Below are 17,047 nucleotides of genomic sequence, written 5' to 3'. Positions count from 1 at the left end.
TCGAAGGTCTATCTGGATTTTTGTCTGCGGGGAACAATGCAGATGTTATCGCAACTCTTAAACAGCCATCGCCTTTATTTTTTACATTAACTATAGCTTTTTTCTTCTTATAATACAGAGGTAAATCTATATAAGATCCACCTTTGAAGGGCATATAATTTGCTATATCTACATGTAAACTATCGATTTTATCCACACCCCAACACTAACCTCTATTAGTCCAGCGTTCTAAAGTTTCCTGTATTCTCTGAATTGATGTATCTAATGATGTGCTTATAGTATCAGATTAGGCTATAACTTCTTGATTGCTTCGGAAATATGGTTTGGTATATTCGGTGCTATCGTCTGTCCTACTTTTACTCAATGACATTTTAACCGTCAGCTGGTATTTTATACTATTTAAATCATCTAAATCATCATTAATTTTACTCGATATGATAGGCTTAACATCATTAACATCCTTGTTGGAATTAATATCCATCTTCCAACCTCTTAGATATTTACCAACGCCGGCTGTGGGTACAAATTTAATTCAACATCATCGGATTTATTATTTTTATCAACATCATCTTGTTGTTTTTTATCAACGTCATCGGATTGATTATTATCTAGTAAAGTGATCAATTCAGCATTTCTCATTCAAGAATAACCTCTCAGCCCACTGTTTTTTGCTTGAGCTTTGAGTTCTCTAACAGTCTGGGGTTTGTTGTATTCCAAACCGAGTAAATCGATCAATTTAGCTTTTCTCATTCAAGAATATCCATGTAGACCACGTTGTTTTGCCAAAGCCTTCATCTCTCTCACAAAAACCATTGTGGTTTAATGGTATATGCAAAATGATTCAAATGTCTTAATGGTTGTTTTTCATATGTCTAAATACGTATTCTCCCGAACCTATTCCTCTCATTGATGTAATCTCTCTTCCTAGCGTAAATAATCTGGTTCCTGACCCTATCAGCACCGTATTTCTTACATAAACAATAATGACCTTTGACCCCTATCCCACATACAGAACATGTATAGTTATTGTTTCCCTGCCTGATGTAATAGTCAATTCTACTTTTGTAATCTTGGGATTGTAGAACTTCTCGGTATTTCTTTTAAATGCATCGGAGGTGTCCTCGAACAACATTAAAATACCCTTCAACGATCTCGTGGGGACGTTTAGATTGTACGCGATCGTACTAAATGGCTAAACTTCCGGTATACTGGTTACGAATTTGTCTGGCTAATTCAGGATCTGTTATCATATCATACTCCAGTGAGATATTGTCAAAGGAATAGCTAGCATCTTCACCAGATCTGATTACTCTACCGTAGTCATTAAAAGTGAGTTCGTATTCTAACCTATCACCTAGGGATGCTTGATAAAAGGGCATGTGGGAATCTAGTAATTCAAAGTCAAGGGGAACATAGAATCAGTTACCTAATGCGCCAGCAACAACGAGATCTTTTACGACGGTATTATCACCATTATCAGCACCCACACGCAGTTTCAATGTGTTCCGATTACAAATACCTTGGTACTGTAAGTTTTCCCGCTCTTTATCCGTTCTCCAGAGATCCATGTAACAATAGTATACATCGCTATCATCGATACTCAAAACCTCATTACCACTAATTTTAATCGCGATTTTCTTAACGATAGCACGACCTATGTTCTGAACAGGTTCCCTGTTAACGTTGGTAAAAGTCAAACTAATCGTAAATGCTTGTCGGACAGTTCCCGGAACTAACACATCGTGTGCGCCGAGATTAGGAAAGCGAACGAGAAGCGTTTGATTCTGATCAATGGTACTCGGGTTATTAGTTATACTTACAGACTGGCGAACTGCTTTGACCCCTAATGGATCTCGAAGTCTACGTTGTGGATTTAACTTGCGTCCGTATTGCGAAGACATTGTTATATTGAAATTATGTAACCTTATGTTTAATATAAAAATGGATGATTTTAATCTAGATGACTTTGATAACCCTAGTACAATCGAAGAGGGTACTGATGAAACCAGCTTTGGTGGCATGAATCTTAATGATGAACTTTTATAATCAACCGTTAATGATTGTTACGATGCCTTTAAAGATGTTAGCCCAATTGGTCGTGACTATTCAAAGTTTACGATAGATAGTAAAGGAATATTGCGACTGCGTGACTCTCCGGATATTGATCTTATGAATTCTCGTACTCGTAAGCCCCTAGCCTTGTCTACGATAGCCAGTAAACATGGCATCAGCACTGTTCGTAATGAATTAGGTTTTGTAGACTACTCACTTTCTGCGAAGACTAGGGCTGTCGGGTAGCCTAGTGGTTAAAGCGTTCGCTCGTCACGCCGAAGACCCGAATTCGATTCCCGACATGGGTACAATGTGTGAATCCAATTTCTGGTGTCCCCAGCCGTGATATTGCTGGAATATTGCTAAAAGCGGCGTAAAACCATACTCACTCACTCACTCTGCGAAGACTACCAAGGTTCTTAGGACTGTGCATACTGAACTCGGTAACATAGATAAAGATAATTTGGAAGAAAGCTCGAAGCTGGCCTTGGACGGACTCGAAGAAATCTTGGATACCTACTACGATAATTCCACGTTACAGGTACAATCCTCGGAGTTCAGTATTAAGGAATTACGAGGTCTTGACAAGGCAATGCAAACAATGGGGGGAGAACTCATCAATAATATAGCCAAGCTATCCGAACTCGACAAGCATATAGCTTATGAGAAAACAAAACTTGAACAGGCGGGTGATGAATTCAGTAGACGCCGTGTTGCAGAAAGATTACGTAACTTAGAAGATGAAAGATCAGCCCGCCTCGAAGCTGCTTCCAGTAATACAAAGGCACAAATCAGTCTAATTCGAGAAACTATCGATCAAGTCCTCAACGATGACACTACACTGGCCGATAAAATTAAAACATTGTTCAGAGAACAGGGAATAACCATTCCCAGTATTTTAACCGCATTGGGATTTATTATATCGACTTTGACTCTCGCGTTAACCGGCGGCAGCGGACCCCCCACAACCCCCACACCCTCTAGTGATAAAAATGGTGTAAACGAGTGAATAAAAAAGCATTTAAGAGCATTAGGTTCAGCACTGGGAAAGCTCGCTGGGAAAGCCGCATCTGCACTTCACGGTTATAATAGGGAGTATAGTTTCCTGGCTCTTGAATTTTTTAGCTAAGACCACCACTTGGCTTAGTCAAAACTTGTGGGCACTGATCGTAGCAATTGCAGGGTTGTTGTACGTATCCACTAAAAACTATTTAACCAAATCATGAGTAAACCAGCCGCGACTCCACCTACTATAAGCGCGGTTTTTTCATCGATATGTTGTTGATTTTTAGCTGCAATATGTGGTGGCACTTGTGGTTGTGCGTGAGTAGATGGTTGTGAAACATGTTGTGACTGTGGCTTGACTATTCCAGTTTCGCCTGTGTTTGTTTTCATTATTAATTCGGTGTTAATATCTGAATTTATACCTGTTTTTTGTTGTAATCGGTTGATTTTATTATTATAACCGATCACTTGACCGATCTTAAGTTCCATATTACTCGGAGACATGTAAAGTCCTGGCGCATAAACGTAGTCTACTTTGGATTGAGCGTACTGTAATACATCTTGATAACGTTTTATAGAAGATGGTATGTCAACGGGTGAATTAATAGCATCCCCCACTTTTGTGACAAACTGTTTTTGTGCATCGAGCGCCGTCCCAGAACCGATTATTACCGTTTGTGTTTGCGATTGTGCACCAAGAATTGCCCATACATAAGTTCTTATTGATTCATTAACTCTTACAACTCCTGGGTTAGTAAAATTATTTTCTGTTTCATCATTAAGAAATTCAGTCCAAGCATTTCCAGGTGGTTGCTCAACCTTTTGGACGGTGAAAGCAACACCACCCTTAAAGTTCATACGATCATCTCTCCACTCGTTACTCGAGAGAGCAAAGCTCGGAAGAAGCCGACCCCTTTTCAGTTAATCATCACTGACTTCTTTAACAGAGTGTGTACCAGAGTATGGAATACCTAGACCATGGTTAACTCCACTCAGACGCCAATCTTTACTCGTAGAAATATTAAATTCCTGACAAATACGTTTGAATGCCCACCTATTGTACGGATTATTTTATGCATTCCATGCTTGATCCTGCGGTAATGGGGCACTGATTTCTTTAAGTAAACGTCTAATCTGATAGTATACATGAAATGATAAAACAGACTTATTTAGTTCAAATCCTGGGGCATAAAGAGATACACCACATCCTGTTGTGGCACACCATATGGCAAAGTTTAACTGGTTCTGCCAAAATTGCATTGGATTGTGAAACCAATTGTGCACCATTTTATCACTAGTTGCCGTGACCCTGTATTTTTCAAAGATATCAGGGAATTTAACAAAAAACTTAGCACCAGAGGCACTTACTAAAATCGATTGATTCGTAATGTAAGTTGATTTCATATTTAAGTTATGATATAGTATCTTTTTATATTTAATATGTATGTTACACTCCCAGGAATAACAAATGGTCAGTCTACTGAACTGCTTCATACTATTGATAGCTCGGATGGACAACTTGAAGTAGCCCTATGCGATGTAACGTATTGCCCGCGGTGGACCAATATAAGTGCTGCAAGAGGTAATAATGAGATATATATATTAGGTGAAAACGATGTTATTATTGACAAATACATTATTATACCTGATGGGTATTACAGTGTATGCTCAATTTGATGAAATTTTTAAGCCTAATGGAATTAGTCTCACACAAAATGAGTCGATTGGGATACTGAATTTAAACGCTGGAGAAAAGGGTGTAAAGCTTTTCATGAACTTAGGAATTACACTTTGATGGAGAGGAGACATAACAGTAATCATGACATCTGCACAGGGAGTAAAATTACCTGATTTAGTTCCCTATAAAGAGTTGTGCATCCATCTTGATCAAATAAGCACGACGGATAATATTCAACTAGAAAGTCCTTCAACTCTACTCAGAGCTGTTCCAGTCAAAGATGAAAAATACAATAGCGGTAGAACAGAATTTTTCTCATCATTACAATATAAAAAATTAAAGCGTGGTATTATTTCAGACCTCAAAATTTCTGTATTAGATGTAAAACATCAACCTTTACATATAGGATACTTGATTGTAACACTCCATATTATAAATAATGGTTGATTCATCAGGCCCTGGAACGCTCAGACAATGTAATACAACTGCGCTTTCCAGTGTCGACGTTAGTAGACTCCATAAAAACACTTTGTATAATCTTACTCGCAACGATGATAATAAATGGACTATGATCGAAGCAAAAATCTGTATGTGATGACGGGTAAGACACATAATTTAACTAAGATAATAAATAGTGGCATCGTACTCAGGGCTTATATCCCATCAAAACGAAAAAGTGTGTTAGTCACCCCCCTGCCAGAAAACCAAGGTCATATGTTATATAGTCGTCCGGCAGTAAAAAATGTTAGTTTAAATTTGGTTACTGAATTCAATGATTTTGAACAGAACTTGAGTGCAATACCTAATCTTTCTACGCTTATTATTGAAGTCTTGTTCGGAGATGCACCGGAAGATGCCTTCGAAATATTACCAGGTCTATCGATTAAATGGCTAAAGAAACACCAACGTCAACGTTGCAGTATTATTCATATGGGAGCATCACCCGTTGCCACCCTTGAGGGGGTCCAAATTATTAAAAGTGACAGCATTTCTCTTACTAAGATATTTATGCCGTATAATATACATTTGATAAGATTGATGTATACTCTCAAAACATTTAAGCAAGACCAATTAAACACTATTATATAATATAATAATAATATACACTATGGATTTATATCCGGCGCTCGATGAAGTTGATGGATTTCAATTACATCAAATAAGCGACATAAAACATCGAATAGAGAAGGAGAGGGAGTTGAGACTTGGATTGTATAAAAAGTATCGCAGAGCCGTGAATGCTCTTGACGGAGTTGACACCGCGCTTGTAACAGCTGGCATGGGACTCGGTGTAGCCGGTGTTGGTTTACTATCAACAATTACCGCCGCGCCTATCGTCCTTGGTATGCAAATAGCCGCTGGAGTCTCAGGACTGGCAGGAATAGCGATAAAATTCATTTCTCGTAAGTTGCAAAAGAAAGCATTAAAACATGATAATATTCGGATACTCGCCGAAGCAAAGTTGAACAGCATTGAGGATCATATTTCAACAGCAATGGCTGATTGTAAGATATCCGAGGAGGAGTTTCGTTTAGTGTTGTCAGAACTCACCAAATACAACGCAATGAAGCAGGAGATTCGATCAAAGACCAGTGGTATTAGTAGCGAAGACGAGGGAAAAAAGGTTCATAGAACAGGGGAGACAACAAGCTCGTCAATTATTCCGTGCCAAAACCAACATTTAGAAGAATGCTTACATAAATATATAATAATGGAATTTATGCTCAGGGACAAAATTATCAAATGGAGAGAATTACCACAAGTATATATTATATCAGTGATATCAAACCAACCAAATACGGTCATCAATTGTTTCTTTCCATTTACCAAGAAGAGTATATAGTCTGGTCTCTTAGTAAAATGAACGAAGAACTTAGTAAAAATGTTGAGTATCACTTTGTTAAAAATAATGGTATACGTATGAATAAAAATAATAGAGAATATTTTCATTACAATTTAGTTTAATCTCATGACGATCGTTGAATCGCATCATCATTTTTGCATAAAAAATTCCCCCTGTAGTGGTGGTATAGGTATATAAATCTGGCTCCAGTTGAAGTGAGCGAGAATCACCATTACCTATACTACTATTTATCATTTGTTTTTTCAAGGACCAGAGATGATTTCAATGGGCTGGAAGTGATGTCTTTACAGTAGGATTGCATTTAACTTTCGTTTCTCAGCAGTGAAAGAAATATGACTTTCAGTATTTGGGTCATGAATTTTCTCAGGTCGCAAGGAATGTCATCTGATCTGAAATACCTTTAGGTTCCTCATTATTCTAGCTAGAGGCGGTTAAGGTGCTTTTACCTGGTTTGAGGTTATTGTGGGCATGACCAAAGGTATTGGTATTATGCTCGAAAGGCATGAATAGTAGGTGTTGAAATATCTGGGGCCATCAAGAGAGACAGATTTATTTTCATGACTGCTGACTCAGTTGAAATATTGATTGCACTCACGAAGTGATCCTTCTAAACTTAGCTCTTGTGGATGTGACATTCACCATCCTTTCAACTCTCTCTCAGAAAACTCTACTCTCCACTTAGTCTGTGGCCATATTTCCGCCATTGCCATATATAACTAATCCATACCTTACATACACCAAGCGACAGGTTTGAGGAGGAATTCTTTCATTTCCTGACTCTGCCATTGCTAATGGCTATACACAGGCCATATGTGAGAATCAATAAGACTGGTGTGGGAGTTGGGATGATCAGATGAAAATGATCATCACTACCTCACTACCTCACTACCTCAGCTGAATGTTTTGTATTTTACATAAAGGCTGGGTTGTTGGAGTATATGTTGACACTAAGACTGCTGAGTTAATTTTAATAGTGTCATGAAGTGATGTACAACAGTAAATAAAAATAGAGGTCTTCTCCTTCTGAATTGAAGTTTTATTGCATATTTATTGATACCAAGGTTTAGGGGTGACTATTGAGCCAAAAAGACTATTGCGATATCAATAACTATTGCAAACAACTATTGCAATAACTATTGACATTGAGAGATGTTATTACAATACTATTGCAATAACTATTGTAAACCATTACTTCATTCTTTTGAGATAAAATATTTTAACAAACAATAAAACATTTGAAACTTTAACATGTTTTGTTTTTTCAAACAGTAAACAATACCAACCATACCAAAATGTGAAACAAAGCTCTCTCATGGTAGAATAAGATCTTATTTTACTGCTGATTTAACTTAAAAAACAATGTTTGCACTATATCAATTTTCCAATGACACATCGTTTTCCCCCATCTCAGAAAACATTATCAGCTGATCGCCATGATCAAGTAACACCGGAAATACCAGTCAACAAATCTGAACTGAAATACACAATTTAATCCTATTATTATAATATCTGGTTATAAAAAACTTGTTCATCGTTTATCTGGAATAAAGTTTGCAATATATTTTATTAATTATATTCAACATTTCATTCAATAATTATAATAATGTTTACAATAGTCATGATCGGTAGATTGCACAACTCACAGTTAATTACAGCAACCACGGTAAAATTACCGCTATTGACGCCTTGAAACAAACTTTAGTTGGATGAGAATGGATACACTTATCATAAATGTCGTAATATGACTCGCTAAAAGTCATATTTGAGGCAGTTTGACTGTTAAATGTCAACATAAAGTTTTCGCAGTCCAAATACGTGTAGCACAGGAAGCCCCTAAGGTCAAATTGTTCCGTACATAAATAAATATCCTGCAGACCACCTGTACCAAAGTGTTACGCTTATGGTTCTTATAATATTAAGTATATATAGTGGCTGCTGGAACTAAAATATCATGATTGGAATATATTATTTCTGATTAAATAATAATTTCAGACACAATTTCTTCCGACCATTGCAACAAAATTCTTTGAAGTTGTATCATTGGGTACTTTTTAACTGAATCACCGGTAGATTGGGAGGAAACGTGTGCACAGCTGATTTGCTATTTCTGGCTTAGTTTACAAGAAAATAATCTTAATCTCTGTGCATTTTATTACTCGATAAATCTTTTTTTACACTATGAATCATAAATAACTATTATTATACCCACGACAAAATGTCGGGGGTATATAGTTATACCAAGGATCCGTCCATCTGTCCGTCCGAAAACTTTGTCCGCGCGATTTCTGTTAAACTATTCAGTGAATTCATCTCAAACTTAGTACATATAATCTGTGTCAAATTGTTTTTATTAATTTTCCATTTTTTTATGAATTTTTCAAACCCTAACTTCTGTCCAAAAACTTTGTCCACGCGATTTCTCTTAAACTATTCAGGGGATTCATCTCAAACTTAGTACATATAATCTGTGTCATATGAAGGGGTGCAGTCCAAAGAAAAAAATTGTTTTTAATAATTTTCCATTTTGTTACGAATTTTTCAAACCCTAACATCCGTCCGAAAACTTTGTCCGCGCGATTTCTCTTAAACTATTCAGGGGATTCATCCCCACTTTAGTACATGTAATCTGAATTTTTCAAACCCTAAGTTAACCCTATCCTAGCTATTTAATTTGTAACTACTGACACACTTGGCGGGTCGGGGGTATTAGTGAGCCACGCTCACTTTTGCACTTGTTTTAATCTTTTTTTTTAACTTTGAAACGTGCAACGTGGATCGTGTTTGGTAGGCAGAGCATGTATACTGTTTTGTTGGTCATCTACCACCTACGACTTGACCTTCGCTAAAACGCTGATCATCTATAACGCTCATCAATTATTTGGACCCTGAAGGTAGCATTGTAGCGAGGGATCACTGTATTGTGCGCTGTTCAATCAGAATACGTTTTCAACTTTTCATAAAGACAACACTAAAGTGCTACGAAGTGAAACAAGTACGTACACTATTGAAACTATTGATATTCAACACTTAAATCAATACTATCAATTGCAAAACTTGACTCCCACTAATAAATTGATATTGGGGCACTCACTATTGCAATACATCGATAGTCCAATGCAGGGGTCCGGAAACCGTCATATGCGCCGGACATGTCCGATTGGGAATCTCAAATGTCCGTTTTAAAATATTGCTTACCGGACATTTTAAAAAGTATTGTCCGGACATTCTTAAATTTTGACCGGACATGATCAATAGTTAGGACTGAGCAGTTTCTGTCTGCAGTTGCAACACAATGAAGATTAACTACACTGACAAGCTTTGTTTGTTTTGATTGCTGTAAATACATCGTACCTACATGATAGTCCAATCGGTCAATCACTGTAATAGGCAATAAACTGAGTTGACACTGATTAATCGAGGATTAAATACTGAGAACATCTTGTTAATTTGAGTGAAAGGTGTTTACAACTGTACATTATTACCTTGCATCATCGATGTACCTCATTATCCTCACAATGCTACGATACGTAACCTCAGACGTGGCTAATGACTTTCACTTGGTTGACATACAATGAGGATTTGCAGATTTTATTGTTTTCAGTAGCTAGTCGTATATTGAATCTTGATTGACCGCCATTTTGCTTTCTCGGACGATCGATATCCAATTTTTTTATGGTCAATAATTAAGTACAGATGAAAAAAGTATTCAAATAACTATTGCTATCAACGATATTTTAGTATTTGTGATTAAATTATCTGTCTTGTTTTTAAAAAAATCTTTAGTATAAAAAAACAACTTTTCCCGTGAGGTCACGTGATAACCAAATATGAGATAATAGTCTCGATCCAAATGTTACAACGCGTACACTTGAGCAGACTCATGAATATAACTCATGAATATTAATGTAGACCGTTCACTACGTTAACAGATCGTTATTATAACAGAAACAAACGTATGTTTTCCATGTAAATCTAAAATGATATTATTTGTTATTAATTGTCCGGTGAATTAAACAATTTAAATTGAAACAATTCATAATTCATCATATTATGAATACGTAAACTTGTAATGTGTGTGAAAAGTCGTACTAAAATACGCTATTTGAAGGGGGCGTGGCCTAAATGCAAATGTCCGATTGGGATTTTAAATTTTCCGGACCCCTGGTCCAATGTATTGTTACACCCTTACCTAGGTTGTTAGATGTATAGATCTGTCAACACCTGTATAATTATATTTTTCAAATTTGAATAATGTCCTCAAATTAACCTATTTTTAGAATTTTCTGAAGTTGTTACTTTGCAAACCATCACTAAAATTCGAAAATATTGATCAATTCATCTTAAATGTTTTGAAGTCAAGAACAGGATGACCACAAATTGTTTGCTTATAATGTTTTATGCTTTTTTATGTTTTTTTAAAGAAAAGATCATCAAACATACCAGAAAATAGAAATCTATTGTATTGATAAATGTAAGTTTATCAAAATGAGTTATAATACAGTAACAATAAGATAATCAGGCATCAGCTGACAATGGTGGAGTGCACAAGTGTTCATTTTCACAACATAGAGCTTTCCATGAAAGTGTTCTTCAGTTCAGGAAACAGATGGAAATCACTTGGTGCCAGGTCTGGCGACTATAGACTGTGAGGAAGCTCATCGATCCCACATTGTCGCAGAGCAGCCTTTGTGAGTCAAGATGTTAGAAGAGGCATTGTCATGAAGGGTAGAAATCCAGCAGTCAACATTCATCACGGATTTCTTTGATAGAATCACTCAGGCGATGAAGCAAATCAGCATAGTAGGCACTGATAAACATCTTTTGACTTTCTAAGTGATGAACAAAGATCATACTCTTTGCATCCCAGAATACAGTGGCCATAACCTTCTTCACTCATCTTAAAGATTTTAATTTCATTCGTGCCGGAAAAGTGGAATGGTGCCATTCCATAGATTGACGTTTTGACTCGGGATCATAGTGGTAGACTATGTCTCATCATTCGTTACTAATCTCTTTTTTAATTTGATGAACGCCTCCTCAATTAGGTCTACATTTTCTCTGGCAATGTCAGTACTTTTATCCTCAAGATCAGAATTTAGAAACTTAGGCAGCCAACGAGTAGATATCTTATTCATCTGAAAATATTCATAAATAATAGTTTCAATTGATCCATGGCTTAGACCTGTGTCTTCCACAAGTTCAGCAATGGTAATAGTTCTGTCTTAAAGTATCAGTTTTTCTGCCTCCTTGATTGAATTTTCATTGATGGAAGTTAAGGGACCTCCAGACCAAGGTTCATCATCAAGGCTTGTTCTCCCAGCCTTAATCATAGCTGCCAAACATTTAATAGTGTCATAGCAAGGGAACTTATCTCCATACACATGTGACAAGCAGTCATTAATTTCTTTGGGAGTACATTTCTCCAAAGTAAAACACATGATGACTGCTTGGTCCTCGTTCTTTTCCATTTCTGTGTCCATTTGGACCCCTATCACGTTTAATTGGCGGTCACTAATGTACAAATAGCCTCAACAGACCAAATATACTTGCAATGAACTACACAAACAATATACTACACTGACTAGTTCACTTTGTTATAACCGATAGTTGAAAGTTAGTAAGAACTTTTTGACCAGCCCTCGATAGGACAATGCTCAGGATCATATAATCAGGGACAAGTCCGGTTGCAGTCTGTCAGCAACCTTTTGCAATATTTCCCTAGAATATAATGATTGGACAAACATTACTATTATACGATCAGTTCTGAGAGAATTTCCATCACAAATATAACATTTGATTACAAGGGAATACAACTCATGACATTAGTTATTGCTGACCAATTAACATGGTTTTCGTGGTCCATGTGTCTATTTTTTTAAACCATGTAAATAAGCGTATGTAACTGTTTATATGTAATATGTGTAGATCGTAAGTGATGGAAATACCAGTTACATTCTCTTGTCATGAAAATAAATACATGGTTTTCTTCATTATCAAAAGACTGATGGTTTGAGTGAATAAAAATGACTTTGTCAAAATGTTTACATGCCCATCAATCAAAAATATGATTATTACAAAATATGACTATGCATGAATATATTTTTGTGTGTAAGTTTACCAAAGAGTTACAAGTTGTGTTTGGAGTGCCGGTCAAACAACAAGTCCCCAGGAAGGGTTATCTCATGCAGACTTCAAGTGACCAATCATATCACCGATGTGTTATTGTTGGCCTTGTTATGTCCTTATTTGGGTCAAACCTTGCAATTGAAATAGTGGGTGGTATCATCATACAATTTACAGCATTTTGTCGACATTATATATAACTTGTGTTGCATAACTCATTAGAGAAAAGTCCAAGATATTTCATGGATAAAACTAATAATTACATTTCCAAAGTTGACACCTTTTCATGTCAAGTATTATGTTGTGTTCCCTTTTACATTATTCTGTTCCAACAATGCATGTTGTGTATATTCCAACAAGGTATGTTGTGTATATTCCAACAAGGTATGTTGTGTATATTCCAACAAGGTATGTTGTGTATATTCCAACAATGCATGTTGTGTATATTCCAACAATGGGTGTTGTGTATATTCCAACAATGTACGTTGTGTATATTCCAACAAGGTATGTTGTTTATGTTCCAACAAGGTATGTTGTGTATATTCCAAGAATGCATGTTGTGTATATTCCAACAATGTATGTTGTGTTTGTTCCAACAATGTATGTTGTGTATGTTCCAACAATGTATGTTGTGTATATTCCAACAATGCATGTTGTGTATATTCCAACAATGTGTGTTGTGTATATTCCAACAATGCATGTTGTGTATATTCCAACAATGGGTGTTGTGTATATTCCAAAAATGTACGTTGTGTATATTCCAACAAGGTATGTTGTGTATATTCCAACAATGTATGTTGTGTATATTCCAACAATGTATGTTGTGTATGTTCCAACAATGTATGTTGTGTATATTCCAACAATGTATGTTGTGTATATTCCAACAATGTATGTTGTGTATATTCCAACAATGTATGTTGTGTTTGTTCAAACAATGTATTTTGTGTATATTCCAACAATGTATGTTGTGTATGTTCAAACAATGTATGTTGTGTATGTTCAAACAATGTATGTTATTCCAACAATGTATGTTATGTTTGTTCCAACAATGTATGTTGTGTTTGTTCCAACAATGTATGTTGTTTATGTTCCAACAATGTATGTTGTGTTTGTTCTAACAATGTATGTTGTGTTTCTTCCAACAATGTATGTTGTTTATGTTCCAACAATGTATGTTGTGTATGTTCCAACAATGTGTGTTGTGTATGCTCCAACAATGCGATTTCACTCTTCTTCAACACTGATCCTAGCTGATATAGCCAAGGCCACCTGACAAGGATAAAGATATCTTAGATATGAACATAATCAAGAAGATAGCATAGTTGCACGGCTCATTACTTCAGACAAATGTTGGCATGAATACTGTGCTATGGCAGCTCATTCACAATTTAGGTAAACATCTTTTATCTTTTTCAGAATTGTTGAAGTGTTCAGTCGTCGCCTCCAAGGTAGGATATCATATATCATTTTGAGTTGGTTGAAAGTGGTTGTCTTGGCTATTTATCACTCAGTCTTATTTAGCTGAAAGTAGTATAGGTAATGATGGTTCTGGCTCACTTCCACTGGAGCAGGATTCATATACCTATACCACCACTACAGAGGGATTTTTTTATGCGTAAATGATGATGTGATTCAACGATAGTCATAAGATTAAGTTAAATTGGCTCCAGCTCACCACCACCTGGAGTCTATGATACAATTTTTTATAGGTAATGATGGTTCTGGCTCACTTCCACTGGAGCCGGATTCATATACCTATACTACTACTACAGGTGGCATTTTTTATGCCAAAATGACTATGCGATTTAACGATAGTCATAAGATTAAGTTAAATTGGGTCTAGCTCACCAATACTTAGGGCCAATCATTGCTTGAGATGAGCCTAAATGGTAATAAAAATATTCTTCATTATTTTTATCGATAAAGCGATATTCAACATTTTTATTAAGTTCTTCATTCATTTTACTAGGAGACCAGAATATATAACTACACTCTTTTTGTAAATTGATAAGAAACAATTGATAACCGTATTTGGTTGGTTTGACATCACTGATATAATAAAAACCTTGTGGTAATTCTCTCCATTTAATAGCTTTTTCAATTGTTGTGTTGTAATTCTCCATTATTATGTATATTTATGTAAGCATTTGTCTAAATGTGATCAAACGATAGTAAGCAATCTATTTTTAATCTCCAACCAGTTCTTTGGTTTTGGCACGGAATAATTGACGCGCTTGTTGCCTCCCCTGTTCTATGAACTTTATTTTCTCGTCTTCGCTAATACCACTGGTCTTATGAGATTTTGATCGAATCTCCTGCTTCATTTCATTGTATTTGGTGAGTTCTGACAGCACTAAACGAAACTCATCCTCGGATATCTTACAATCAGCCATTGCTGTCGAAATATGATCCTCAATGCTGTTCAACTTTGCTTCGGCGAGTATCCGAATACTATCGTGTTTTAATGCTTTCTTTTGTAACCTACGAGAAATGAATTTTATCGCTATTCCTTCCAGTCCCGAAACTCCAGCGGTTATTTCCATGCCGAGCACGATAGGCGCGGCGATTATAGTTGATAGTAAACCGATACCCGCTACACCGAGTCCCTTGCCAGATACTACAAGCGCGGTGTCAACTCCGTCCAGAGCATTCATGGCTCTGCGATACTTTTTATACAATCCAAGTCTCAACTCCCTATCCTTCTCTATTCGATGTTTTATGTCGCTTATTTGATGTAATCGAAATCCATCAACAGTATCCATCTTTTCAAATGCTTCATCGAGCGCCGGATATAAACTCATAGTGTATATTACGATCATGTAATAGTCTTTAATTGGTCTTGCTTAATTGTTTTGAGACTATACATCAATCTTATCAAATGTATATTATACGGCAAGAATATCTTAGTAAGAGAAATGCTGTCACTTTTAATAATTTGGACCCCCTCGAGGGTTGCAACGGGTGATGCTCCGATATGAATAATACTGCAACGTCGACGCTCGTGTTTCTTTAGCCATTTAATCGATAGACCTGGCAATATTTCGAAGGCATTTTCCGGTGCATCTCCGAACAAGACTTCAATAATAAGCGTAGAAATATTAGGTATTGCACTCAAGTTCTGTTCAAAATCATTGAATTCAGTAACCAAATTTAAACTAACATTTTTTAAGGCCGGACGACTATATATCATATGACCTGGGTTTTCTGGCAGGGGAGTGACTAACACACTTTTTCGTTTTGACGGGATATAAGCCACGAGTAAGATGCCACTATTTATTATCTTACTTAAATTATGTCCCTTACCCATCATCACATAAGGTGGGGTAATGACGATATTCAGTAGCCACTCGATGTTTGCTTCGACCATAGTCCATTTATTATCGTCGTTGCGAGTAATATTATACGAAGTGTTTTTAATGAGTCTACTAACGTCGACATTGCTTAAATCTTCTAGATTACCCGTGAATGTGACTTCTTTCCGCTTGTATACATTATCGTGTAAGTGTAAAGCGTATAACTTACCATTGTAACCGGGTTTATCAAATCCTTCTGTGTCTCCGAGATCGGAAAGCGCAATTGTATTACATTGTCTGAGCGTTCCAGGGCCTGATGCATCAACCATTATTTTTAATATGGAGTGTTACACTTAAGTATCCTATATGTACAGGTTGATGTTTTACATCTAATACAGAAATTTTGAGGTCTGAAATAATACCACGCTTCAATTTTTTATATTGTAATGACGAGAAAGATTCCGTTCTACCGCTATTATATTTTTCATTTTTCACTGGAACAGATCTGAGTAGAGTTGAAGGACTTTCTAGTTGAATATTATTCGTCGTGCTTATTTGATCAAGATGGATGAACAACTCTTTATAGGGAACTAAATCAGGTAATTTAGATCCATAAGATGTTGCCTTGAATAACTCCATATATCCGTATTCACCAATTAGTGCTCGTGCAAATCCAAGTTTATCTGATAAGTTCTCATGAATAAATATACCTTTTTCTCCAGTGTCTAATTTCAGTATCCCATTCGACTCATTTTGTGTGAGACTAGATCCCAAAGGCTTAAAAATTTCATCATTGAGTGAGCTTACGCTGTAATACCCATCAGGTATAGTAATGGATTTGACATTACCACGTGGGGATACTAGCATTATCCTATTATTATCTTTTGCAGCATTTATATTGGTCCACCTCGGGTAATATGTTACATCGCATAGAGCGACTTCGAGTTGTCCATCCGAGTTATCGATAGTACGAAGCAGTTGAATAGACTGACTATTTGTTATTCCCAGGAGTGTAACATACATATCAAATAT

General features: G+C 36.3%; 1 protein-coding gene across 2 annotated transcripts in view; it reads left to right on the top strand.

The window, feature by feature from the left end:
- The window catches only part of LOC124149744 (GTP cyclohydrolase 1-like), a 132,660-nt gene that overhangs the window by 70,856 nt on the left and 44,757 nt on the right, over nt 1–17,047 (top strand). For both annotated transcript variants that reach the window (XM_046521498.2, XM_046521499.2), the window contains exon 4: nt 14,139–14,170. In XM_046521498.2, the coding sequence (XP_046377454.2) occupies nt 14,139–14,170 (32 nt within the window). The remainder of the gene's footprint in view (nt 1–14,138; nt 14,171–17,047) is intronic.

This window comes from Haliotis rufescens, unplaced genomic scaffold (assembly GCF_023055435.1).
Source record: "Haliotis rufescens isolate VD_foot unplaced genomic scaffold, xgHalRufe1.0.p SCAF_3, whole genome shotgun sequence".
NCBI lineage: Eukaryota > Metazoa > Mollusca > Gastropoda > Lepetellida > Haliotidae > Haliotis > Haliotis rufescens.
The sequence above is the reverse complement of the archived record's forward strand: the minus strand, read 5'-3'. Positions and strand labels throughout refer to the sequence as shown.